We start from the raw sequence: 25,968 nt of genomic DNA on the forward strand, positions 1-25,968 counted from the left end.
GGCTGGGGATGTGGCTCTGTGATGGAGTGCTTGCCTACTCCATGTGATGCACTGGGTTTGATTCTCAGCACTACAGAAAAAAATAGATATTGTGCCCTCTACAACTAAAAATACAAAAAAAAAAAAAAGACCCTAATCCTGTGTGTGTCTGTGTGTGTGTGTGCGTGCACTCAAGGAAAGAGCTTCATAATTTTTAAGTTTTTTTTTTGTGGTGCTGGGGATCGAACCCAGGGCCTTGTGCTTGCAAGGCAAGCACTTTACCAACTGAGCTATCTCCCCAGCCCAATTTTTAAGTTTTAAATAACAGTATAGTATCTTGTATAGCATATATTGTTCTACAGTCTTGTGAAAGGTTAATTTAAATTTGAGGGGAGCAATCTTATTTTCTTCCCCCCAAAGAGCAACATTTTCCTTAGATAACTGTGATTCTCCTTCTTTTGTATTTGAACTTTGTCTTATTGTTCTGTCTTAATATTGATTAATTTACTTCATTTTTTATGGGGAAAACAAAACATTGCCTCTTTTCTCTAGGTGGCTTTCTTCCTCCAGAAGAAGTAAAAGAAAGATTTGATAGCAACTGTATTACACCAGTAAGTAGTCTCATATTTTGCTAGCTATTGCTAACTCTTAAATGATAGGTTAATTTATTTCCTTCTGTCATTTTAGGGAACTGAGTTCATGGACAATCTTGCTAAATGCCTTCGCTATTACATAGCTGATCGTTTAAATAATGACCCAGGGTGGAAAAATTTGACAGTAAGTTTCACATTTTGGTACTTCAAAAAGATTAGAGTGCTCATTGAGACTGTACTTTGATATGACTGATATTATTTATCCTTTTTTCCCCTCCATAAAATGTTCGTGGACTGTCAGGGAAAAGAAGCATCCAAGGTTATTGGAAGTGGGGTGCCTTGCATGGTCAGATTTTAGATAGCTGAATTTTCTCTCAGTGCCAATTTTGTTCTTTTACCATCACTGTGTAGCCATAGAAGGGATTCATAATTTAAAAAAATATATACGTATATAATATATACTTATGTGTGTGTGTATGAGAATATAGTTTTTAAGTACAAAGTTCTGTAACTAGATGGCAAAATATAGCCAGATTAAAGTTGTAGAGCTGCCTTTAAAAAATGATTGTTCTCATAAGTAAAATGTAAATGAACTTTTATGTCATTTTTAAGTTCATAAATGTGTTTTCCTTTAATTAGAAATGATGAGTTATAATTGGTATCTTTTATTGATTATTCTTGGACTTATAAGATTTGGTACTTTATCCTCTGATTGTAGTGAAAATAATAAGAACTCATGAACTGATCAGTTTTCCTAAGGCTGTTTTACTTAAGACATTTCCATCTTTTCCATTCCATGTAGTAAGTTAATGAAGTAATTTTTGGTGTTTAACATGCACCTTATTCAGAAAACTTTCCAACTAGTATTATTGTGTTAATTTAATTATCTCAGTTTTTTTCTTATCCTATTTAGTTCTTCTGATTTTGTTGCTGGTAGAAAACTGGGAATGACCTATTAAAAACTTCTTTTTTTTTTTTAATAGGTTATTTTATCTGACGCTAGTGCTCCTGGTGAAGGAGAACATAAAATCATGGATTACATTAGAAGACAAAGAGGTAAAACTCACTTACAAATATGTGTATGTTCTATGAAGAAAAGATGAGCCAGACTGGGGTGGAAGAGCACTTGCCTGTTGCATGCAAGGCCCTGGGTTCAGTCCCTAGCACTGCAAAACAAACAAATAAACAAACAAAAACAGGAACAAGAAAAGGAAAAAAGCCATTGACTAGAAAATATTTGGCAAGATGTAATATTTTGTGGTACGTAATATGTTTATAAAAATATATGTTTCTCTCCTTTTTAGCCCAGCCTAACCATGACCCAAACACTCATCATTGTTTATGTGGAGCTGATGGTAAGTTTCTTCTTTGGGATTTGCTTTTTTTGGATTAAACCATAGCAGGTTGATAGATTGGTGTGTAGTAATGGATTATTCAAGATTATCTATGATGCTTGCTTTTTTTAAATTTCAGAGGAACTACTGAGTTGCTGTTTAATCTGATTGGTGATCACCTGTCATTCTTTTCTTTTGGTACTAGGGATCAACCCAGTGTTTCACAAATGCTACTCATCCCCTGTGCCACAGAGTTATATCCTCAGTCCTTTCTAAAATTTTATTTTGAGACAGGATCTCAAATTGCCCAGTTAAACTTGCTAACCTGTGTAGCTGGGATCATAGGTGTATACCAACATGCCCAGCTTCAGCCTTCTGATCTTGTTAGCTATACATACTTTTATAATGAAAAATTCTTCAAGCATTTATTTCATAGTGGTAGTCTGTGTGGTAGGACCACATATCTGGAGGACATGGTGACTGATAACTGCTAGAAAGTTTTAGGCTTTTGGCTTTCCTGACTTTGCGTACTCATTAGAAGTTTTCCTTATGTTGGTGTCTTATAATATTTCACTTATAAGAATCCTCTCAGTGTTCACTGTTCAATACTTTCTTTTTCTCATTAATTGAAAGCTGATCTCATTATGCTTGGCCTTGCTACACATGAACCCAACTTTACCATTATTAGAGAAGAATTCAAACCAAACAAACCGAAACCATGTGGTCTTTGTAATCAGTTTGGACATGAGGTCAAGGATTGTGAAGGTTTGCCAAGAGAAAAGAAAGGAAAGGTAAGAACTTTGAGATGGTAGTTTCCTCTTTTGAAAAAAAAAAAAAAAAAAGTTGTTATTTTGGTAAAAAATACATAATAAGAATACACCATTTTAACCATATTTAAGTGTGCAATTAAATAGCATTAAATGTATTCAAGTTGCCTCATTTTTAAAATGCTAACCCTCATTGAAATGTATCTTTTAAAGCATTTTATTTTATTTATTTCATTTTTGGTACTGGGGATTGAGCCCAGGGATGTTTAATGACATCCCTGGTCCTTTTTATTTTTTATTTTAAGACGGTCTTGCCAAGTTGCTTAGGTCCTCAGTAAATTGCTGAGGCTGACCTTGAATTTGTGATCTTCCTGCCTTAGCCTCCTGAGCCACTGGGATTATAGGCATGCGCCACTGTGCCCGTTCTGACTTTTAAAGCATTTTAAACCCACATTCAAAAGCATGCACACACTTATTTTCTAACATACCCTATATCTATGTGAGGTAAGTTCTCATAGATAATAAGGTCCATTATATGTGCTTTGTAGAAGTTTCTTGCTACAAATAATTACTCCTTTTAAAAGTAACTACAAATTAAATATATTAAACTTCTTAATACTTCTAAATTACTCAGTTTCTGTGTATTTTGGGTTCACTTGTTTATAGCAAGTTCTCTTTAATTGAATTTCTGTTTAAAAATATGGCATGGGGGAAAGTGAATAAAAGCAGATAGGAAATATGTATGGTATGATTTCACATATGCAGTAGGATAAAGGCAGTATACATGTATTGAGGTACATATTTCATAGAGAAAGAATTAGAGGTATTTACATCACAATATTAATATTGTTAGGTGTGGTATGATTGTTTATGGGTAATTGTATTTTAAAATGATCGGTGAGCTTTTTAAAAATTTGTATTTGTCGTATTAAAATGATCTTTCTTTCCAAAAAGCCTTAAACTTTCCTTGACTGGGAAAAAATGCAGAGTTTAGATTAAATTTTTTACTGTCTATTCCCATTCTTGCAGCACGATGAACTTGCAGATAGTCTCCCATGTGCAGAAGGAGAGTTCATCTTCCTGCGGCTGAATGTTCTTCGTGAGGTTTGTATCAATAGTCACTGAAGCTGGAGTTCCTAAAAACCTTTTGATAGCTTTAATGGCAGCATTCCTTTTTTGGTTATAGTATTTGGAAAGGGAACTCACCATGGCCAGCCTACCATTCACATTTGATGTGGAAAGGAGCATTGATGACTGGGTCTTTATGTGCTTCTTTGTGGGAAATGACTTCCTTCCTCATTTGCCATCATTAGAGATTAGGTAGGTGTTTTCGTGTTTTTTTTTTTTTTTTTCCCCAACTACTGTTTTAGCCTTCTTGACTTTACAGAGCCTGCTGGTCCTAATGCCTGTTTGTCTCCTGGTGGCAGGGAAGGTGCAATTGACCGTTTGGTTAACATATACAAAAATGTGGTACACAAAACTGGGGTAAGTTTTACTCTTGAATAATTTCAAATAGAAGTATTTGCTTTTTTAAGAAGATCATTTTTACATGTATTTTATCACTTACAGGGTTACCTTACAGAAAGTGGTTATGTCAATCTGCAAAGAGTACAGATGATCATGTTAGCAGTTGGTGAAGTTGAGGATAGCATTTTTAAAAAGAGAAAGGATGATGAGGTAAAGTGTTTCTATTGTGGTAGCTAAATTTGCTCCTATCTCTAATAGGCTTTAATGATCCTGTTACTGTACTTTTAACATCTTTGAGTGTGTTGTTATGTTATTATAGTGCACCAACCCTAATGTAATCACGAGCTGTCAGCACTTTGATTATTTTATAATGTGATGCTTGCTTTGCTTTGTGCACACCATTTGAGCAAAATTTTAATTTTTTTCTCTGTTCATAATCTTAATTAGGATATGAATCCAGATGCCGCTCTAGCCAATAAAACATGGAATTAAGATTCTAAGCCTAGAATGATGCTGGTGTTGAGCTACTGGCCGCCATGTTTTATAGGGTAGGGAATACTTATGCTCTGTAAGACAGGTCAAGACCTAAGAACTTGGTATTCTAGGAATAGAATATAGGAATCTGTCTGGGTTAGATTGTATCAGCTGGGGAAGACAGCTAGAAGACTGTAAGATCTATGGAGGAATACAGCTCTTAAGTAAAATATTGAAACAGAAAGGAAGGAAATAGAATAACAAAGCACTTGAAATTGTACATATGATGGGTAAATACTTAGAGGATAAGTCCAGGTTTCTGGTTTTGGCAGTTAGGGGTTTGCTGTTGCCACTCATTGAAATAGTGTACACTAGGGGTGCCAGGGACAAAGTGGGAATGAATTTCATTTTTGAGATGTTGATTTTGAGGGGCTATAGGATTCCTGAGAGGAAAAATGTCTTGAAAAGAGATTTGAGAACTGTTGGTTGATGGGAGGAACTTGAGCCATTAGTGGGAAATCCCTTGGGAGCTTGTATGAAGTGAAAGTGCCTCCAACAAAAGCCTCAGGAAGCATGAACATTTAAGGAGAAAGAGGAGTCAGTTCTAGAGAGATGGTGGGAAATCCAGAGGAGAAGCTATTGGTCCTACCTAAGGGGTCAGAGTGAAATGGTCAGGCAACAAACCCATGGCTAGGGCTTGGGAGGCCCTGGGGAGCTGGTAGAAGTGGAAGGGACAGCATCCTGGAGGCAGAGTGAGTTGGACAGTAAATGGGGTAGCAAAGGAAGTTGTAGTGGGCAAAATGAGCAGATAGTTCTTTCTTTCAGTGAAGGAAATTCTTTCACTAATTCCTTTTATAAGAAGTCATACAGCTGTTTTGAGCTAATAGCAACTTAATAATGTTGTTCCATTGCTTCATGATCTAACAGATTAAACATGTCATTGACTTGGACAAGATTTTCTGTTTTCTTCAACTTAGCATACTATAGTCTAGTGATCTCTTGTTTTTAGAACTTTGAACATTATTCTGTGTAATAGTGTTGACTTTAAACATTCTTTTCAAAAACTCTCAGTACTTCGGCAATCTTTTTTTCTGTGATGGCATGAGTTTTCATGTATGCAATTCGAAGTATAGAAGTAGCAATTCCTGGGAATATCAAATATCCCTTGAGCTGCTGTTTATAACTCAGGCTTTAAAAACAACAGTGTTTTCATTTGACTTGTTGCCATTTATGCTTTGCAAAAACTGTACATACTGTGTTCTGCTTGGTATAAAAACCACATGTTAGAACAGTGGCTGACACAGCTGGTTTTACGTGACTTTAGCAGACTCTGTACCATATTGGTGATAACTTGGCATTAGAAGGGGAAGTATGGGATTTCAGTAGTGTTTCAGATTTAGTTAGTATTGTTTCCAACTGACCTGGAAGACAGGCAGTTTTAGAACTTTGGTTCTTTTTTGGTGTCCCTTAAGTCATCATGATGTTCCTCAGTGTGGTTGGGCATTAGGGAACACCCTCAGAAATTCAGTATGAAAGCTTGTGAGTCTGTGCACTTTTCTGGGAAGTAGTCCATGACTTTTGACAGATTTCTGAAGGAGCTCATAGCACAAAAAAACAGTTAAAGGTCGATAAGATTCACCCTGGTAGTCTGCTGTTCTGCTTGTGTGTTATTGACACCCTTAGAAATAAATATTTAACAGAAATAAATATTTAACAAAACAGGTGGTAGGAAAGGAACGTGTCAATATTCATTACTAAAATTGAACAGTAAGGACGAGCCTGGTGGCACACTCCTATAATCCTGTCTATTTGGGAGACTGAGGCAGAAGGATCACAAGGTTGGGGCCATTCTGGACAACTTAGCAAGACCTTGTCTCAAAATAAAATAAAGGGGCTGAAGATACAGCTCAATAGTAGAGTACTTCCCTAGCATACATAAGTACTGTCTCCATCCCAACAAAAAGAGCAGGTTAGGTCAGAAATATGATGCTTTTTATATTATGAGTTTTGATGGTTGCCTTTTATCTTAAAAATGTTGTTCATTTATTGACTCAGCAAATATTTGGTGTTAACCATCTGCCCGTGTTCTGAGTGCTGGTGATATGGCAACAAACAAAAATCCCTGCCCTTATGGAGCTTACGTTATTCTGGGGGGATGGACAGTTAACACAGGAACCAAATAACCTTGTAATGTGTTAGTGATACATGCCTTGAAGGTAAAGCAGGTGAGGAAGCATCTGGGAAGGGTGGCAATGGGGAGATTGCAATTCGAGTAAAGCTGCCCAGGGAAAGCCTCATTGACAGATGACTAAATAAAGACCTGGAGGATGTGCGGGAGGGAGTATGCCATGCAGATGTTTAAAGGAATAGCACTTCAAACTGAATAACCAGTGCCAAGACTCTGCAGGAAGTGCACATACAAAATGTTAGCAGAGTAGCAAGAAAAGCAGAGGAGGCAAAAGGAGGGTGGTATAGATGAGATCAGAGGATGTTGGAGGGCCAAATTTGGTAGGACCCTGGAGGTCATTTTAAGGTCTTTAACTTTCATTGTATATCACTGGATAGTTTTGAGTAGAAAAGTGACAACATCTGACACACATTATAAAAGGATTACTCCTAATTGCATAGAGACAAAAGTAGAAACAGCCCAGTGTAGCAGAGGCTTTTTTTTTTTCCTTTTTAATTTTATTTCCCTTCCCCTCCAGTAATCCAGGGGAACCCAGATGATGGCAGTTGAGATAAAGGGTTGCTGGATTCTGAACATGTTTTGAAAATAGTACCAGTGGGGTTTGCTAATGGATTACTTGCAGGATGTGAGAGAAGTAGAGATGTTAAAAATGACTCTAGACATTTTGTCCAAGCAGCTAAAAAAATGTGCTGAGCAATCCTCATGAGAAAGACTGTGGGAGGTGCAGAGGTGGGAGTGGGGGTTCTGTGGTGAACATGTTAAGTTTTGAGATATCCAGATGGGGATGTTGAATGGGGGGAGGTCCTGGTTGGAGAGTCATCAGAAGGTAGATGTATTTAAAGCCAGGAGACTAGGTGATTACTCTCTTGGGAGGAGAGACATGGAGAGGTCCAAGTACTGGACTCAGAGCAACACCACTGGGGCATTGAGCACAGGCACAAAGCTAGAGAGAAGGAGGGAAAGCCTAGTGAGTGTAGTGTCCTGGAAGCCAAGGGAGGAGTATGATTCAAGGAGGAGAGAGTCATGGTCAGAAAAGGATTAAAAACTTCCTGATGGGTTTCCCAATCTGCAAATGAATCCTAGGTGACCTGTTTAAGAGAAGTTTCATTGAAGATGTGGAGAAAAGCTTGATTAAAGATATCGGTGGTTCCACATCGTACGAGGTTTTCGGGTAGTCAGTCACCTTTCTGGACTCCACTTTAGAGAAGCAGACATCTTAGGGTCCGGTGTTCACCCCTTTCCTGACAGAATGCACCAGTTTCACATCTCATTGACAGACTGACTTGGAAGTTTCAACAAGTTAGGGTAGCCATTAGTACAGAACCTGCTGGTCCCTGTTTTAGGGCACAACAACAGCCATGGCCACTTTAGCTATTATTTCAGTCCCTTGATACTCAGGGAAACTTTAGTGTGGACATGGATGACCTTTGAAAGATCCAGAGTAAGTGGGAAGCAAGATCAATCTCAAATTCTGTCCAGTTGAAATCATGGCTGCATTTTGAAAATGAGTGGAGGATAAGAATCATTGTGAAACTGAGCCTCTTCCTGTGAATTAAATTGCCCCAGAGTAAGAGTGTGTACATCTGAATTTCCTTTTTTTCTTCCATTGGATTGACTTTTTGGAAGCTACATGTTACTGTTATTTAGAGTCCCATGTCTCTCTTTTCTCTATTGTGCCATTCGCGCTACAGAGTTAGGAACTGCCAAGCCTTTAATAATGTAACTGTTTCTTTATTGTCTAGTAGGATGTAAAAAAACAATAAAACAATTATTTATTTACTACATTCAGTGAAAACTTAAGAATTTTTGTTTTCTTGCTTATTTTTGTTTCCTCCATATTGACAACCTGTTCCATTTAAGGTAAAACCAAGGGTCTTTGTCATGGCTTTTGCAGTTTCCTGAAATGTCAGAAGTATTTAAAGAAAATTAAGATGGACGATTATCTAAATTCAGTCTTTCTACAGTTCTGATAAACAACACTTTGAACATATAGTCCTTTGCTTAGTTTAATCTTATACCTAGATTGTTGGGGTCTTCCTTTAAAATTTAAATGGTATACCAAATCATTCCTGGTAATGTTTAACTCTTTTGTGTAATTATTTGACAGAATATGTGGATTTTATACTTTTAGGACAGTTTTAGAAGACGACAGAAAGAAAAAAGAAAGAGAATGAAGGTGAGTTTTAATTAATTTTATGAGATTGGAAAAAGCATAAGTTTATAATCTGTGAGGAAGGTGTTCATTACAGTAACTTTATTCCATATCTAGTAGGAGTTGGTTAGGAACATAAATGTCCAACTGGCTGCCTTTGTACCTGGAAAAAGAATCCCAATGTCAGTTTTTTTTTTTTTTTTTTTTTTTAATCTTTAACAGGTTCTGTCCTTTATTAAATTTCTATATACCTACACTCTATAAAACATAAAGACTTTCCTCTTTTCTCTCATTGATCCATTAACATGAAGTCACTTTTTAATTCAGTTATAAGTAACTGCAATTAGAATGGATTTTTTAATTAATGAATATTATTATTATTAATTACTCTTTACTACACAGCATTTCACATAATCCTCTCTGTAACTTTTTCTTTTTTAAAGAAGCATTTTCTAAGCTCTGGAGTTAGGGCTTACATGGGACAGGCAGGAGGTGGGAGGCAAGTGATACTTAGCTATTAGAATTGTTTACAACAATCACCACTGACTCCCAATTCCTAAGAAGCCAACTCTTAATTGGGTGTTCATAGCACACTATAATCTGGTCCAATTGTAGCCATACAGTTTACCCCCTGCTGTCTTCTAAATACACCATGTCTCTGCTGAGAGTGTTTCCGTCATTTGGTACTTCCCAATAGATCCCTTTAACCACATCTTAGTTTTCCTCAAAGCCTAATTTGTTGGTTTTGCTCCTAGTACTACAATCCTTCCTTTTATTTCTACTGCTTTCTCCCTGTGATATTTGTTTTCTTATGTAATTGCATAATGTTTTATAGTCATTTAACTTTTTTTTTTTATTGTAAACAAATGGGATACATGTTGTTTCTCTGTTTGTACATGGCGTAAAGGCATACCATTTGTGTATCATTTAACTTCTTTAGCTCTCATTTTTCTTGTCTTTCCAATTGCATTTTCAAACTTGTGGAGTTTCAGAACTACCTTTTATTATTATATTTTATTAAAATTAAAAAATTTCAGGAACGTAGAAGGGAAAAAGTTGAATTATTTATTACTTGCATTTAGTTTCAAAATCATTGATATTGGGAGGGACATTTGATTTCTACTTGATTATTTTCTTTCAGTTAGTATCTTTTATCATTACAACTGTAATAGCTCTATAATTAGTTGCATATAAAGAGTTAAGTTCTAGCAAGGTGAATGGTAAATATTTCTTACGTATAACTCAAACTTTACTTTTTGAACTTTGTTGTTACTTTCTTTGCCTGAAATTATGCCTTGAATGTTCTAAAGTTGTAAACACAACAGTGGTTTGGCAAAATGAGACCTTTTAGTCAATTCTGTGTGTCAGAACAGTGACAGATGTGTTAACTATTACAGACTTGTTTATAAATTATAAGTAACCATCTAGTCAAAATATAGACAATGTAATGTTAGTGGAAATCTGTTTGGTCTTGTAGTGAGTTTACCTATTAAGCGCTTACTATAAGGACTACTTTTGTTGTCCTTTTTTTCCTGTTATATGTGATGTTGTAATTTAATCTCTATATTTATTTCCATTTATGTTAGAGAGATCAACCAGCTTTCACTCCTAGTGGAATTCTAACCCCTCATGCCTTGGGTTCAAGAAATTCACCAGGTTCTCAAGTAACCAGTAATCCTAGACAAGCAGCCTATGAAATGAGGATGCAAAATAATTCTGTAAGTGGCTTACTTTTATGTAGCATTAAGAGTGATGAACATCAGATTCCTCTTGCAGCTAGTTGTGTGTGTGTGTGTGTGTGTGTGTGTGTGTGTGAGAATTCTTTTGCATGGCCTAGAATTGTTTTGTTTTACAGTTTTTTCCCCCCCATTTCTTTTGCCTTGAGGCAGTTTTAACTATTAAATCCATCTTTATCAATATGAAAGTATCTAAATGATATGAAAGAAAAAGAGATAGCTAAGTGGCTGCAGTGTTCCTGTACTGCAAATAGGCTGCAGTTGCTTTTCCCTTTCCAAAAACCTGGATGGGGGATGGTGCTAGAAGCATGACTGGGACATCCAGATGCCTCACAGCTGGATCAAGAAAGGAGGGCAAGTTTTGCTCCTGTATCTCCTTTCCCATTTTCTCCTAGGGATCATTTATGGGTGTTCTGCAATGTAGTATTCCTTAGGTTATCAAAAACAGGTCCTCCAACCCTTGCTCTCCAATTTAGGAATGGAATTGTTCTGAATAAATACTTTAAGGTAGCCCTCACTATCCAAACTCTGGTTGTAAATTTTGTAAATTTACAAATGTAAAATTTGTAAATTTTGAGAACTGAATGAATTTGCGTCATGGGTATCACTCCTTGCTTGAACTTTATAATTCAAACTGCAGAAATAAATCAACCCACCCAAAAAGGCTGTTCTCTCTCTGTCAGCTTCCTAGGGTAGTGGCAGTGATCCCAGCTCAGAGCCCTGGCTGTGGCAGCAGTAGGGATAGGGAACAGGCTGTGAACTAAGAACCAACAGAAGGGGAAAAAGAATGTAGAATGTTCTATATGCATGATTTTGTTATGATATATCCAGGGAAATTATATAAGTGTAGATATTTACATTTTATTCTAATAGTTTTTCCTTTTAAAAATAAAGTGCTGATTCTTATATTCCTTTACAGGGCACCTCTTTTATGTGGAATTTTGCTTTATCAGGGGATTCATTCAAATTGTATTCACATAAATTCACACTTAGAAGATTTTAGATTTGGAATTTAAGAAGAGATTTTGCCTATCCTGAGAGAAGCAGCTTGGGTTTCTGTTGTATTTGTTGTTCTATTTGTTTTTTATTATTTTGTTCCATTAACATGGGATGTGGAGGGTCAGGAAAAGGGGTTGTAAAGAGATACCTGAGTTGAACATAAAAAACTAATGTCTATCATTCAAGTTTATAAGAGTACAGTCCCCACAGAGTAAAACTGAGAGTGACTGGTATTCTCACATGTCCTGTTGAGAGAATGCTTTTTTCTTAATCTTTCTCAGGGGAGGCAGGTAGCTTTAGACTTTGCCAGCTGTGATTGCTTTGAGAAAGATTCCAGTCTTATATTCAGGCTCCATAGGACTGTTGATCAATAGTATCTGTCATGGGAGTAGGAATGGGGAAATTGGTAATTAGGTTGCTTATTTGATCCTGTCTTAACCCCACCCCCTTGACGTAATTATTCCTATATAGAGAGGAGGTATGTAATTGGAGTCTTTGCATAGAGAATTTTCACCCTGTGTTCCCAACTTAAGGAAATCATGAGCCATATTATCAGTTCATTTATAAGGAGCCTTTAAGTTTTAGATTTTTTGCTACTTTATTTATCCTTAGCTGTTTGGCTTGGTCTGTTGGTGGTCAGTATTTGGTCTATTGATGGTCAACATTGTTAATTTATTAGGTTACTTCTGTTTCCTCATATTTGTGGTTTTAAATTTTGCATTCTGAATTCTGGTTTTATTATATCTGAGAACATATTAATAGAATTTGTCTGGTTCCAAAAAGAGTATTTTAAAAAGAAAGTTTTTGAAATGAATTTGTATTTGGTATGTTTAGAAAAGAATACATTTATTGGTAGAGGGAGAGCAGCAGAATTAGCATTAAATGGTGTACAACATTTTTTTTTTCTTGAAAGTATAATATTTTTTGTTATGTAAAGATGGCGTTTATATCCTGTTGTGAATCAGTTTGGGAAAGTTTGCTTCTTGTTCAACTTCTTTGTATTTATATAGTTAATAGCAATGCCACACTCATGATCTAATCTAAATGTATTAGTGTAGGATTTAAAAAATAATAATGTAGTCATGATTAGCCGAATGTTTAAAGACATTGCCAGGCAAGCAGCATCCTAGTTAATAATCTTTCACATATATTGTTTTATTTAATCCTTGCAATAACCTGTAAAGAGAGTATTATCATCCCCAGTGAGGCTTACAGACATTACATTTCTCGAGGCCATGAATTCAGTAAAGGTCAAACTTGGTATTTCAGACTCAAATCTGTCTGACTCAATACGTGTATCATTTTCCAAGTACAACTGTTGCCTTTTTGGACTAATAACTTTTATTGTGTTTTTTTTAAATTATTATTTTTACTTTGACAGTATTGGTTATACATTTTCATGAATAAAACTGACATTATACATTTTTACAGGAAAAGAGGTTTTTTTTTTAAGCTCTCTGAAATATAACTTTTTTTTTTTTTTTTTTTTTTAAACCTTTGCCTGTGGTGTGAACTGTCTTCATGTTAAGGTTTAGTTCTGGTATCTTTAAAATAGCCTCATGGACACTTAATTTTAAGATGTTTGAGTTTTCTAAAGATATCTAATATGCTGTGAATAATAGAAGGAGAGCTTTATTGTGAAAACATTTTCTGCCACTTAGGTTTTTGGTCATTTGAACGTTTACCTTAAATAAATTACAAGTTTTCTTGCAGTTTTTAAATTAAATATCAAAATGTTTTGGTACAAAGAGGAGCTAGTATTAAATTTAACATGGCATCCAGTTCTTTGCACTACTAATAAATGTGCAGTTTTTCCCCAAGATGATTAATAGATTTTTATTATCATTAAATTTTAAAACAGTACATAGGAAACAATCTAACTATTATTGGGTCAGAGTCTCACTAAACTGTTGCCTTACTATTTAACTGCTCTCTTGCCAGCATTGACAATATTCTACATGTTGTTATATACTATTGTTAAATATAGTATATATGTTATAGATGTAACCTAACATATTTTTTTCCTCAAAACTTTGTTATTTGACAAATTGAAAATGACTGAATTTATGACATGAGGGAACCACCAAAGGAAAATAATCCAAGACCTATAATTTTAAAAAATCTATAAAATTGTTGGTTTTTTATTCTGAAACAATTTTTATTCTAATGTTAATTCTTTTGAATTTAAGAATAGGAAGCTTAGTGTACTTTATTACTCTTTTTTGAGGAAGAATGGAATGGTTCAAGATAAGTCTCTACTTTCTAAATAAATTTTCCCTATCTATTTAATCATTTAAAGGTAGCGGTAGTTAGATATACCTTCTTATGTAAAATGAATAATGAAATCCTTGTTCTGTAATGTCACAATTGTCTGCAGAGTCCTTCAGTATCTCCTAATACAAGTTTCACATCTGATGGCTCCCCATCTCCAATAGGAGGAATTAAGCGAAAAGCAGAAGACAGTGACAGTGAACCTGAGCCAGAGGATAACGTCAGGTGAAGCCACTTTTTGGTAGCACTTTGTTAGCAAATTGCGGACATAGATTGTGGTCTAATTAATGTTATTTAGCTTAGAGCAATAGTGCCTTCAGATACTTGCCTATGATCTTTTTATCCACCAGTAATTAATGTGGAGAGTTAGAATAGTCAGTAAATTCCAGTGAGATGTGTAAGCTATAGCTGTTAAACCCAAGTATCTAGATTAGTATGCGTACAGGTTTTCATCTTCTAAGCCACTTTTCCCTCTGAGACCAGGCACTAGATCTGCTAGACATAAGGTGTTTAGCTCTGATGGTGTGATCTGAATGTTACTATTTGGAGATTAAATTTTCAAGCTGCTTAACCTAGAAAGTTTAGTACATTTGGACGTAATACAGTTTGTTTTAATCTTTGCAACTGAAGAGGTTCTTCCTTAAAGTGAAATGTGCAAAATCCATTCTAAGACATAAGTATTTTTTTTAAAACCACATAACTTGGGTATGCCAGAGTCCTGCTAGTTGTATACTTAAAATTATAGTGGAAAAATTATTTTTTAATTGAGTTAAAAGTTTGGGATTATTATGTAATAAGATTAACAGCCTTTAGGGCTGGGGATATAGCTCATTTGGTAGAGTGCTTGCCTCACAAGCATAAGGCCCTGGGTTCAAATCCCCGGCTCCACCAAAAAAAAAAAAAAAAAAAAAAAAAGATTAATAGCCTTTAATATAATTAAGTCCACATTTGGAGCATGGGCTCTGGGTGCAAAAGGCCAACATTTTAGGGGCTGATGATATAGCTCAGTGGTACAATGCTTGCCTATCATGCATAAGCCTTGGGTTCGATCTCCAGAACCAAAAAAATAGGCCAACAATCTAAAAAATTGTAGCTCATTCAGAATTTAGGAGAATATTTTTCAAAATTAAACAGGACAGTAGTGGCCTCCAGCTCTTGCTTCTTTTATGGGATGTGGAAAGTGTGTGGTTCATGATTATGTTCAAAAAACTTCACAAGGGTCATATATATATTCTGCATTTTTGTTATATCCTTTGCTGTCAAATCCATGTAGACTTGTGATAAAACATGTACCTGATCTGTCTTTAGTTTCTGTCCTTTTCTTCTTTAACTCTGGATTTCCCTCTTAGAGCATTTTTTTGTTGTTGTTGTTTTGTTTTTTTAAATTTACTATTGTAGCCATCATAGTCAATGCTAGTTTAATAGGTGACTGGATTTGTTTAATATTTTATTGTTTCGTCCTGGTACTAAGGATAATCAGGGTAAAAATGCTTCTACCAAGAAATCCTTTGAGCTCTTAGCATTTATCTAATGAACATTTTCTTATAAAACAGTGATAAATCTACATTGTGGATAGAGGATTTTTTTCATAATTATTTTCTTTGACTCCTTTGTGTGTGGGGGAAACATAAAATTGGTGTGGTTATTAATTAATTGACTACAATTAATATGTGCAATCTAGCACATGTGGAAAACAATCCTTAATAGAGAATCATCTTGTTGCTCTTGATATACCCTGGTTTTTTAAAGTGTTTTTTTTACTTCTTAAATAAAACATTAAAATCTTTTGGAGAATGAAAAATGGGTACTTAAAAATATGTTTTGGGTGAAAATGTCGTTCTTTACATTGTCTTTTCAGTGAAAAATGATAATTAGTGGATAAATAAACCTGCGTCTAGGTTTTACCAGAACAAACATTGTGTGTGTATAGATATATGGAGATGTAGAATGTGTATCTCTCTCTATATCTCTATCTCCTTCTTTTAAGCCATCAACAACTCTTAGCTGAAAGAGGGATGAGTCCCAAGCAAGGATAGAGAGAACAGGTATACACATAATTTCTGCCTGGTACCTAGGTTATTTCATAAACTATTTTTTGCATTAAAGAATGCCTCTTAAAAGTACTTTTCTTTGCATAGTTTAAATATATTTTAACAACTGAAGAAGTTGAAGTATGTAAAATACCTTTAGTATTTGAATCTTAATGTGTAGTTTTAGAATTACTGCACAAAGAAACATGTAAAACAGTATTAAAATTTGAGCAAACAGATGTTTGGAGTGTACTTAATATATAGTTATGCTCTCTTTTTTTAATGTAGTTTTATAATGGTTTTACTCAATTAGTGTTTTAAATTTTGTTGACTGTCTAAGTTGATAAATTCTATACAAGTGGACTTTTTAGAAATAATTAAATGAATCTGTGTTCACATTACTGTTTAACTCATCCTGTTTTCTCTGGGTATTAAATGTAAGTTGATTTGGGATATAAATCAGTAGATAATCTGTTATCAAAAGTGTGTTAATTCAACATAAACTGGCTTTCCCTGGTGTTTAGGTTATGGGAAGCTGGTTGGAAGCAGCGGTACTATAAGAACAAGTTTGATGTTGATGCAGCTGATGAGAAATTCCGTCGTAAAGTTGTACAGTCTTACGTTGAAGGACTTTGCTGGGTTCTTCGATACTATTACCAGGTACCAAAATAAAATTTTTTTCTTATGTATCTCTAGTTAATCATTTTAGAAAGGTAGTGATTTTTATAATAATGTACCGAATATCCTGAAATAATGTCCAGATTCATTTTTCTAAGCTTTCTATTCAGAAACTTGTTATCATAAATAATATTTATAAAGACTTCAAAACATTTGGGTTTATTTATGTAGACAAAATTAGATTTTGTTGTGGTAATAGCCATTTATCATCAAGTTATGTGGTTAACATACTTTGTCTTTAAGATGATTAAAGTTTAGAGTTTTTAAACTGACAATTTTAAAATAATTGGGTTATTAATTGACAGTTAATAAATGACTGAACTAAGGATAAAGCCTGGAAAATACCAATCGGAATTTGAAAAGGAATTTGAATGATACTGTTTCTTCCATAAGATAATGATATTATATGAAGTGAATTCTAATTGAACTGATCTGTATCTGACTTAAACCTTGATAATTGAGATGTCAGATTGATGAGTAGATAGACATACTGGTGTACACTGATAAATATCTGGTTTTATGTTCAGAGAATCAATCAAGTTAAGTTTGGTGTGACCTGGGACTAGATCAAGTTTGTCTATAAGTAGAAAGTAATAATTTTCTCTTTGGTGTGTTTACTGATTTTTGTAGTCATGAGAACATTGTCACATTAAAATATAATAGTTGTAAAGTGAAACTTGACTGTTGTACTCCAAACCAGTGTTCCAGTGATTTCCCCAGCCACCTACTACTCAGGAAATGTCAGCTACAACTGCTCTTGGTTTTAATTGATGACAGCTCTAAAATTGGAAAGAAATGTCACCAAATATATATTCAGGATGAAAATCTTCACCAAATTGTGTTTGTGAATATAAAGTTTGGTGTTAACTACTGATTATTAAAATACTGCTTTGCAGTATTTTTTAAGTCAGAAAGCCACTGATAGGAAACAGAAAGTTCAGATTTAATCAAAACAAATTTTAGGATTAATGGAAAAAAATGAATATATGAATTATATACCAGGAGTCAAGTGTTTTATAAATAGAATATTGTAGATGAAGTCTAATTTTTTTCACTATATCTATCATTAACATGGGTTTTTATTTTTTATTTGTTTTTAATGATTGTAGGGCTGTGCTTCTTGGAAGTGGTATTATCCATTCCATTATGCACCCTTTGCTTCAGACTTTGAAGGTATTGCAGACATGCCTTCTGATTTTGAGAAGGGCACTAAACCGGTAAGCTTGATTAATTAGAATCAGTAAAATAAATTTTGGATTAGATAATAATTTGAGGTCTCAACTTTTTTTTTTTTTTTTTTTTTTCCTCTTTTCTCTCTCTTGCAGTTTAAACCATTGGAACAACTTATGGGAGTTTTTCCTGCTGCAAGTGGTAATTTTCTACCTCCATCTTGGCGGAAGCTCATGAGTGATCCTGTGAGTCTTGGTATCCTCAGTGTGTTGTTTATTTTTTCCTTCCCCAATCCCCACCCTCCCCAATACTGGGTATTGAACTCAGGGCCTCATGGATGCTAGGCAGATGCTTTACCACCGAGCTACATTCCCAGCTCTATAACTTGTTTTTATCATGTATTTAATTAACAATAGTTGCAATTACTTTCGCATCTTGTAGTTAAAAAACTATGCAGAAAATCAAGTATTTGAGTTTTTCTGTGTATTTTTCACTACATATATTTTTTTCCCTACATATATTACTTCCCTGTTTTCCTTATACATGAGTCATGAGTATCCTATCTAGTAAATAAAATTGGGTGGTTCTCAGCCCACCTATAAGTCTTTTTTTTTTGTTGTTTCAGCCTTATATTATGACTTCTAGAAGCTTAAAATCTGGCTTACCTGAAATCACCTCTGAACTTGTTTTGTATATTAGTTAGAAAAAGTGAGACCCAGCCAGGAAGTAGGAATTGTTAGAGTAAATAAACTCTTTGCTGCCTGCCTGCCCGTGACTCAAAGTTGTCAGTTCTAAAATTCCTTTCCTTTTATCTTTTTAGTAAAATTGTTAATTTTGCTTTATTGCACTTGGGATTGATGACTTTATATCTTAACATTTTAAAAAGGGGTATATCTCATTTCCTTATCAGGCCTGATAAATTGAACAAAAGTCACATCAAATTCTTTGTAACAGAGGTGTGTGGCTTTTGTTTTGATTCTTTATTTTTCTCCCTGATGTAGGATTCTAGTATAATTGACTTCTATCCTGAAGATTTTGCTATCGATTTGAATGGGAAGAAATATGCATGGCAAGGTAAAGTTTAGATATTATTTCTTTTTGTTAAAGCTTTTTGTTAAAACCGAGCAATCATGACTAATGGGATTAAAGAATTCTTGAAGAGGTGTTTTCAGAATTACATATGAAAAAAATATTTGTCCATCATTTATAATTAGCAATAATTGATAGTATTTTATTTTTGGTATTGGGATTTGAACCCAGGGATGCTTTACTATTGAGCTATATCCCCTGCCTCTTTTTATTTTTTATTTTGAAACAGGTTGTCACTAATTTGCTGAGGCTTCCTTTTAACTTGCAATTCTCCTTCCTCAGCCTGTTAAATTACTGGGATTACAATGCCCAAGTGTTAATAGTAATTTTAACAGTAACATTCTGATAAACACATTGAGTTGGAATAGGTTAGTAGTTATATCTGTTGTCTCCTTTGTGATTAATCAGTAATATTTGTTACATTCTATCAGTAATTCATTATCGCCTTCTGAGATTAAGAAAGAAACAAGGTAGTGTCCCTTCAGAGATTCCTTATACTTCATGGAAATTTTTGAAAAATTTACTAGAAATTTTTATTTAATTTAAATACTTGACATTAGTCATTACCTACTAATTTTTGTTCTTTTTATTAACATATTTTGTAGGAATGGTAGCTTCAGCAACTTATGAGACCCTGTCTCAAAATAAAAGGGACTGAGGGTGAAGCTTGGTGATAAAGCATTACTGGATTCAATCCCCAATACTAAAAAAAGACCAAAAAAACCAAAACCAAAAATATATCTTTGTACGTCTTCAAATTTTAGAATGTGTATACTTATCAACATTGTATGTATTTTAATAGCAGTATTGTATATTTGTAAAATTTATTTAGTATAGATACATAGCATGAACATTTTGATTGCTGTATGTTTTATTTAGAAACAGGAAACTTAAGTAATTTGATCAGAGGGTCTGACTCTAGATCTAACATTTGAAGTGATTGTTTACCTGAGCATACCCACTATCTGGGCTGTCTCTGGGTGATTGGGAGAATTAGTTACATGATTAATACATGTAAACATAGTACTCAGAACAGTAGCTGCTGTTCTCATTTTTACTATCAGCGTGCCCTCAAGCACTATTTGTAATCATACCTGGATGTAAGATGTTCCTTTGTACCTGACCAGTAGGGTTGATGTATTGCTTTTAAACTTCATTGCTGGCAGTATCACTGTGGGTTGCTTTCTGATTGGATTTAGCCTCTGAAGTTAATAGTATAAGGAAGCCTTATTGTAGTAAAGTCTTACAAGTGATCTTTCTTTTCTTTTCTTTCTTTCTTTCTTTCTTTCTTTCTTTCTTTCTTTCTTTCTTTTTTTTTTTTTTTTTTTTTTTTTTGACAGTGCTGGGGATCGAACCTGAGGCCCCAAGCACTTTACCAACTGAGCTATCTCCCCAGCCCTGATTTGTATTTTAGATTTTAAGTCTAATAGGTAGAAAATAAAATTCAGTAATGTTGTTTCTCATTGATACATTTATCTTAAGTGTTACTAAATAAAACTAGAACAACTCCTTAAGGGTTTTTCCATGGAAGTGTGTTTAGCAGTAATTGAAATATTCTTACTCAGATTATTTTTACTATTATTGCTGCTGCTGCTGTTGTTATTGCAGTGCTAGAGATTGAACCCAGGGCTTCTTGCATGCTAGGCAAGCTAAAACACTGAGACACATCCCCAGCCCTTTTGATAGTAATATTTTTGAAATCACTTTTTAGCCTCTTCAGAATTTATAGTCAACTTAAGTTTCTTTGTAAGTTAAAAATTTCTCCTTACTTGGTAGTAAAATTAAATGTTTCCTTAGTTTGAAAATATGGTAGCTAATGGACTGGGAATGTAGCTCAGTGGTAGAGCACTTGCCTAGCATGTGTGAGGCCCTGGGTTCAGTCCTCAAACCAACTACCAACACATAAATACATAATATGTATATGTATATATAGAGAGTAACTAAATAATGACAATTTTGGGAACCTTTTTTATGTTTCATAATTTTCAAATATGGCACTTTTGAATGCCAGTGGTTTCAAAATTATTTAGTTCTTTCAATATTTGTTTTTGCTCTTTACCTTAAACTTTTATTTAGCCCAAATGTAATTTTTTTGATGCATAATAGCAGAACATACATAAATTTCAATAACTTTCTATTTACTGGTAATAGATGTTTTATTAGTGATACATTTCTCTGAAAATTATGCACATAGATCCAAATAAAGCATTGCCCTTAATTCTGTCATACTCTAGGGAACCATTTTCAACCCCTAAATGAACAGCCTCTGTTCTTTTCTCCACCTCAAGTTATTAAGGAAGCTTCTAAAGAATTTTTGTACATGAATTAATTAGTATGCTTTAAAAAGCATAAACTGGAACTGGGGTTGTGGCTTAGTGGTAGAGCCCTTGCCTAGCACACATGAGGCACTGGGTTTGATCCCTAGCACCACATAAAAAGACTAAATAAAAAGCATAAACTGAATACTAAAGAATTTTGGACTGGAAGATACCTTCCTTATGGTGTAGTTGAACAGAACTTCTGAATATTTTAGTTGAATGATCTCATTTTATAACAGAAGACACCAGTTACTATATCAAACTCAAGCTCTAGATGATTAGTTGGATTTCCTGAGAGCATCTTAGGAAGTAAGGCGAGAGCTTAGATTAGTTTCTAGGTGGCCATTTCTTCATTTCATTTAAACACTGTGTCATATGCTAGATGTGGTGGCACATGCCTGTAATCCCAGGGGTGACTGAGGCCATTCTGACCAACCCTGTCTCAAAAAATAAGTAGGTTTGTGGTTATAGCTCAGTGATAGAGTGCCCCAGGGTTCAATCCTCAGTACCTATCCCCCAGATAAATAAATAAATAATAAAAATTGTATCACCACAAAGATTCAAAAAACATGATTTTCTATATAAGCCTCTATGGAGAGTTTTTTTTTTTTTCCTTCTACTGCCACATAGAAAATTGTTGTATCTGAGTTTTGGCTAAATGACAAAATAGAGTTCAGTTCCAAAATGTCTTTTTTATCAGGAGGGGTATTCTAAAAGCATTTATTTGTTGAAATTAGGTGATCCTAATAGCTGGGCTGATTTGCGTCTATTTCCTCAGGTGTTGCTCTGTTGCCATTCGTGGATGAGCGAAGACTGCGAGCCGCCCTAGAAGAAGTATACCCAGACCTCACTCCAGAAGAAAGTAAGATTTTTCACTGCCAGTTGGTCAACTTTGAGCCTGTGAAATGCAGACTTCACATTTTCTTATAACATTAGATCCCCCAATTTGTCGTATTTCCTATAAAGTCAGCATAAATCACTGATTTTACTTCTTAGATGTTAACTTCGTTTATTAATCTGTTGTCTATAAATTAAGTAGTACTTAAATAAAATTTATTATCTTAGAAGGCTTTGTTAAATTTATTAAAAAGTGACATTTCAAGAATATCCCTTGAGTTGGGCAAAGTGGTGCATGCCTATTATCCCAGTGACTTGGGAGGCTGAGGCAGGAGGATCATGAGTTCAAAGCTAGCCTCAGCAAAAGTGAGGTGCTAAGCAACTCAGTGAGTCCCTGTCGCTAAACAAAATACAAAATAGGTTTAGGGTTGTGATTCAGTGGCCAATGACATTTTGATTGTTACATGACATGCACACAAAAATGTCTGGTGGGAAGGTTTTATTCATTTCCTCTGTCTTCCTTCCCCCTTCATGGCTTCCCAAATAATAACTTTACTTGAAAGATTAGGGCAAAACAAGCATTTGCCCTTAGAGTGCTAGCTTGAAATATTATTTGTATAAAAGTGGCATTTTGTAATTAATACAGTAGAAAGTATTTAAATGGGGAAATTATAAATTCGATTGAAAAATGTATTTAATACCAGTATAATAAAAGTCTGTAAGAAACAATTTCTTCATCAGGTATCTTTAGAATAATCTTTATACTCAGATAATATAGTTTGCATTTCCTTATGTTAAGAAATTGAGTTCTTTATGAATAAGAAAACCTTGCCTTTTATCTTACAATATATTCAGTTGTCTTTCAGTGATATCTTTCTGATACTGATCTTGGGAAATATTGTCAAAATGTTTTTTTCTTCCATAGAAATGCATCAGTCATTTCTATCACTTTAAAACTATTTTTTATAAACTTTTTACTAGAATTATTTTTAAAATTGAGATGCTTTCTTTTGTTGTGTGCTCATAAAAATGGGTCTTGTAGGTATGATCGCTTAATACATCATCTTACTCTTTTCTTAATTTCCCATCAGATAAAAGAAACAGCCTTGGAGGTGATGTTTTGTTTGTGGGGAAATATCACCCACTCCATGACTTCATTTCAGAGCTGTATCGGACAGGTTCCACTGAGGTATGGTATACCATTTGGTTAATTAGAAGTTTTTCTTAAATGTACATAACATGAGATTTACCATTTTAACCACGTTTTAGTGTAAAATTTTGTGACATTAACTATATTCATGGTATTGTGTGATCATCACCACTATCCATTTCCAGAACTTTTCACATACCCATATGGCAGTTCTGCACTAATTAAACTCTGTCTCCTCATTCTGCTATTCCCCCACCTCTGGTAAACTCTCTTTAATTTCTTTCTCTGAATTTGCTTGTTCTTGGTACCTCATTTAAGTGAAATTATACTTATTTGTCCTTCCTGTCTGGCTTATTTCACTGAGTGTATCTGTAAGGTTCATCCATATTGTAGTACATACCAAAATTTTATTCCTTTATATTACTTAATAATTTTCTGTTTATATTTATATTTCTCTTTTCCATTAATGTGTATATGTCCATTTATCTATTGCTAGATCCTTGGGTTATTTCTCCCTTTTGACTCTTATGAATAATACTCCAGTGAACTTTTATGAATAATAGTCCTAAGAACATAAGTGTACAAGTGTCTGCTTATTTCCCAATTTTTCATTCATTTGGGTATATAATTAGGAATGAATGCATTTTTCTACAGCCAGTGGATGTGCCACCTGAACTTTGTCATGGGATTCAAGGAAAGTTTTCTTTGGATGAAGAAGCCATTCTTCCAGATCAGTAAGCATTCATTTGTGTATAACTGAAGTGACTGGAAGGAATTTAGTTAGCATTTTTCCTTGTTGTCTAACATTTTATTCTCTAGTAGTAGTGAGAAAATAATACTTAACACAGAGCCAAACCTTGCTGGACTGAAAAATGAATTGGATTCAAGGCCCAGCTCTTTAACATATAGTAGACCTCACACTATGCAGGGAACTCCAGGGTACCTGAAACCCTATTAGTGCACCTACAAGACCATAATTATTTTCATAATAACACTAAGATTGTATGGTATTACTTGTTTTTCTCACTTTATTTTCTTCTTGAGTGCACAAAGGAATTTTTCAGAAGATAAATGTAGTGTGATATTTTAAGATATGAACTGAAAAGCAGAGAAGAGAGTCTGACTTACAGGTATTAAGCCAGATACTGGGCTGGGGAGATAGCTCAGCTGGTAGAGTGCTTGCCTTGCAAGCACAAGACCCTGAGTTCGATCCCCAGTACCGCAAAAAAAAAAAAAAAAAACAAAACAGATACTGAGATTTTTCAGAACTGTAAAACAATGACACTCTTCTCATTTATTTTTGTTTTGCTCTATAAAAGGTAGTTGTTGTTCATTAAAATGTTATTTATGTTAACATGTAATAGATTTTTCATTATCTTTAAAATGTCTTAATTTTTAAAAATTAAAGTTTTAATTTTCATTCAGTAAATTTTGATATAATGAATATAAGCAAAAGCTCATGGAGGTTCTCAGTAACTTTTTTAAATTAATTTTTACAGTCTGCATTTTGATTCATTCTATACAAATGGAGCACAACTTTTCATATCTATGGTTGTACACAATGTAGATTCACCATTCTTATAGTCATACATGTACATAGGGTAATGATGTCTGTCTCAGTCCACTGTCTTTCCTTACCCCTCCCCTCCCGTCCCATTTCCCTGTACACAATCCAAAGTTCCTTTGTTCTTCTCTCACCTCCTGCTCCCCCACTCAGTAATTTTTAAAAGTGTAAACAACAAAAATAACAGAAAACTCTGAGATCAGAGTTTGAGACTATGAATATATAGGTATGTATTCAGAAATGGAATTGCTGATCACAGAGTATGTGTGTCTTCAACTTTTCTGGATAACAGTGGAGTGTTTTTCAAAGTGGTTACATCATTTTGTAATCCCAGTGGCCATTTGTGAGAGATCTGGTTGGCAGATCCTGGCATATTCTTGGAACATTGTTACATTTTAATTTTTGTTAGTCTGGTGGGTGCTTATTGACAGTGGTTTACAATTGCATTTCTCTGATTAGTAATGAGGTTAAATAGCATATGGTTAATGGCTAAACATTTTGATTTTTCTCATTTATAAGGTGCCAGGGGTTTTTTTTGTTTTTCATTTTTGTTTAATTTTTTTTTTTTTTGGTTGCTCTTTTTGTTTTACAAACTCTAATGTAAACCTTTTGCTCATAATTATTTTCTGTTCAGGAAATGATAAACAAGGAAGGTAGGGTCATTTTTTAAAGATACAAATGGTCATACTGTTTTTGTTTGTTCCTTTTAATTATTTTGCTTTTCTATAGCCTAATAAACATATTAACATTTTACTTCCTGTTATCTAAAAGTTTACAGTTTACAAATGGATGGTTCTTTTCTTCTTATCCTTTAGAGTAGTATGTTCTCCTGTTCCCATGTTACGGGATCTGACACAGAACACTGCAATCAGGTAGGTTTTCCTAAATTCATAGCATTCACTCCGAACACAGCTCTGCACTTGCAAATAAATAAATTTTAAAAGAACTCTGATTCACAAGGAAATGGCAACTGTTAATCCATCAATGCTTTGAGATTGGTGGAGTCTCTGTGTTGCAGAACTCAGAGCAGGGCCTCTTGACTTTAAATTATGTATATTGTTAAGGTTACTGATTTAACAAGCATGCTTATCTGTTTTCTGGTTTCCCCTGACAACTTCTAATTCTTCCTGGATTAGGAAAGTGGGAGGTAGAGAGTGAGTTTCTAGTAGTAT

The 25,968-nt window shown here is 34.3% G+C and overlaps 1 protein-coding gene across 2 annotated transcripts in view; it reads left to right on the top strand.

Moving 5' to 3' along the window:
• The window catches only part of Xrn2 (5'-3' exoribonuclease 2), a 77,511-nt gene that overhangs the window by 24,649 nt on the left and 26,894 nt on the right, over positions 1-25,968 (top strand). For both annotated transcript variants that reach the window (XM_047539965.1, XM_047539966.1), the window contains exons 5-24: positions 532-590; positions 667-756; positions 1,556-1,628; positions 1,877-1,927; positions 2,540-2,697; positions 3,703-3,777; positions 3,860-3,993; positions 4,101-4,158; positions 4,243-4,350; positions 8,934-8,978; positions 10,541-10,672; positions 14,067-14,185; positions 16,515-16,650; positions 17,778-17,885; positions 17,994-18,083; positions 18,840-18,912; positions 22,024-22,107; positions 23,174-23,271; positions 23,887-23,966; positions 25,612-25,668. In XM_047539965.1, coding sequence (XP_047395921.1) covers positions 532-590; positions 667-756; positions 1,556-1,628; positions 1,877-1,927; positions 2,540-2,697; positions 3,703-3,777; positions 3,860-3,993; positions 4,101-4,158; positions 4,243-4,350; positions 8,934-8,978; positions 10,541-10,672; positions 14,067-14,185; positions 16,515-16,650; positions 17,778-17,885; positions 17,994-18,083; positions 18,840-18,912; positions 22,024-22,107; positions 23,174-23,271; positions 23,887-23,966; positions 25,612-25,668 — 1,828 coding nt within the window. The remainder of the gene's footprint in view (positions 1-531; positions 591-666; positions 757-1,555; positions 1,629-1,876; positions 1,928-2,539; positions 2,698-3,702; positions 3,778-3,859; positions 3,994-4,100; positions 4,159-4,242; positions 4,351-8,933; positions 8,979-10,540; positions 10,673-14,066; positions 14,186-16,514; positions 16,651-17,777; positions 17,886-17,993; positions 18,084-18,839; positions 18,913-22,023; positions 22,108-23,173; positions 23,272-23,886; positions 23,967-25,611; positions 25,669-25,968) is intronic.

The sequence above is a fragment of the Sciurus carolinensis genome, chromosome 2, assembly GCF_902686445.1.
Source record: "Sciurus carolinensis chromosome 2, mSciCar1.2, whole genome shotgun sequence".
In the NCBI taxonomy this organism is placed as follows: Eukaryota; Metazoa; Chordata; class Mammalia; order Rodentia; family Sciuridae; genus Sciurus; species Sciurus carolinensis.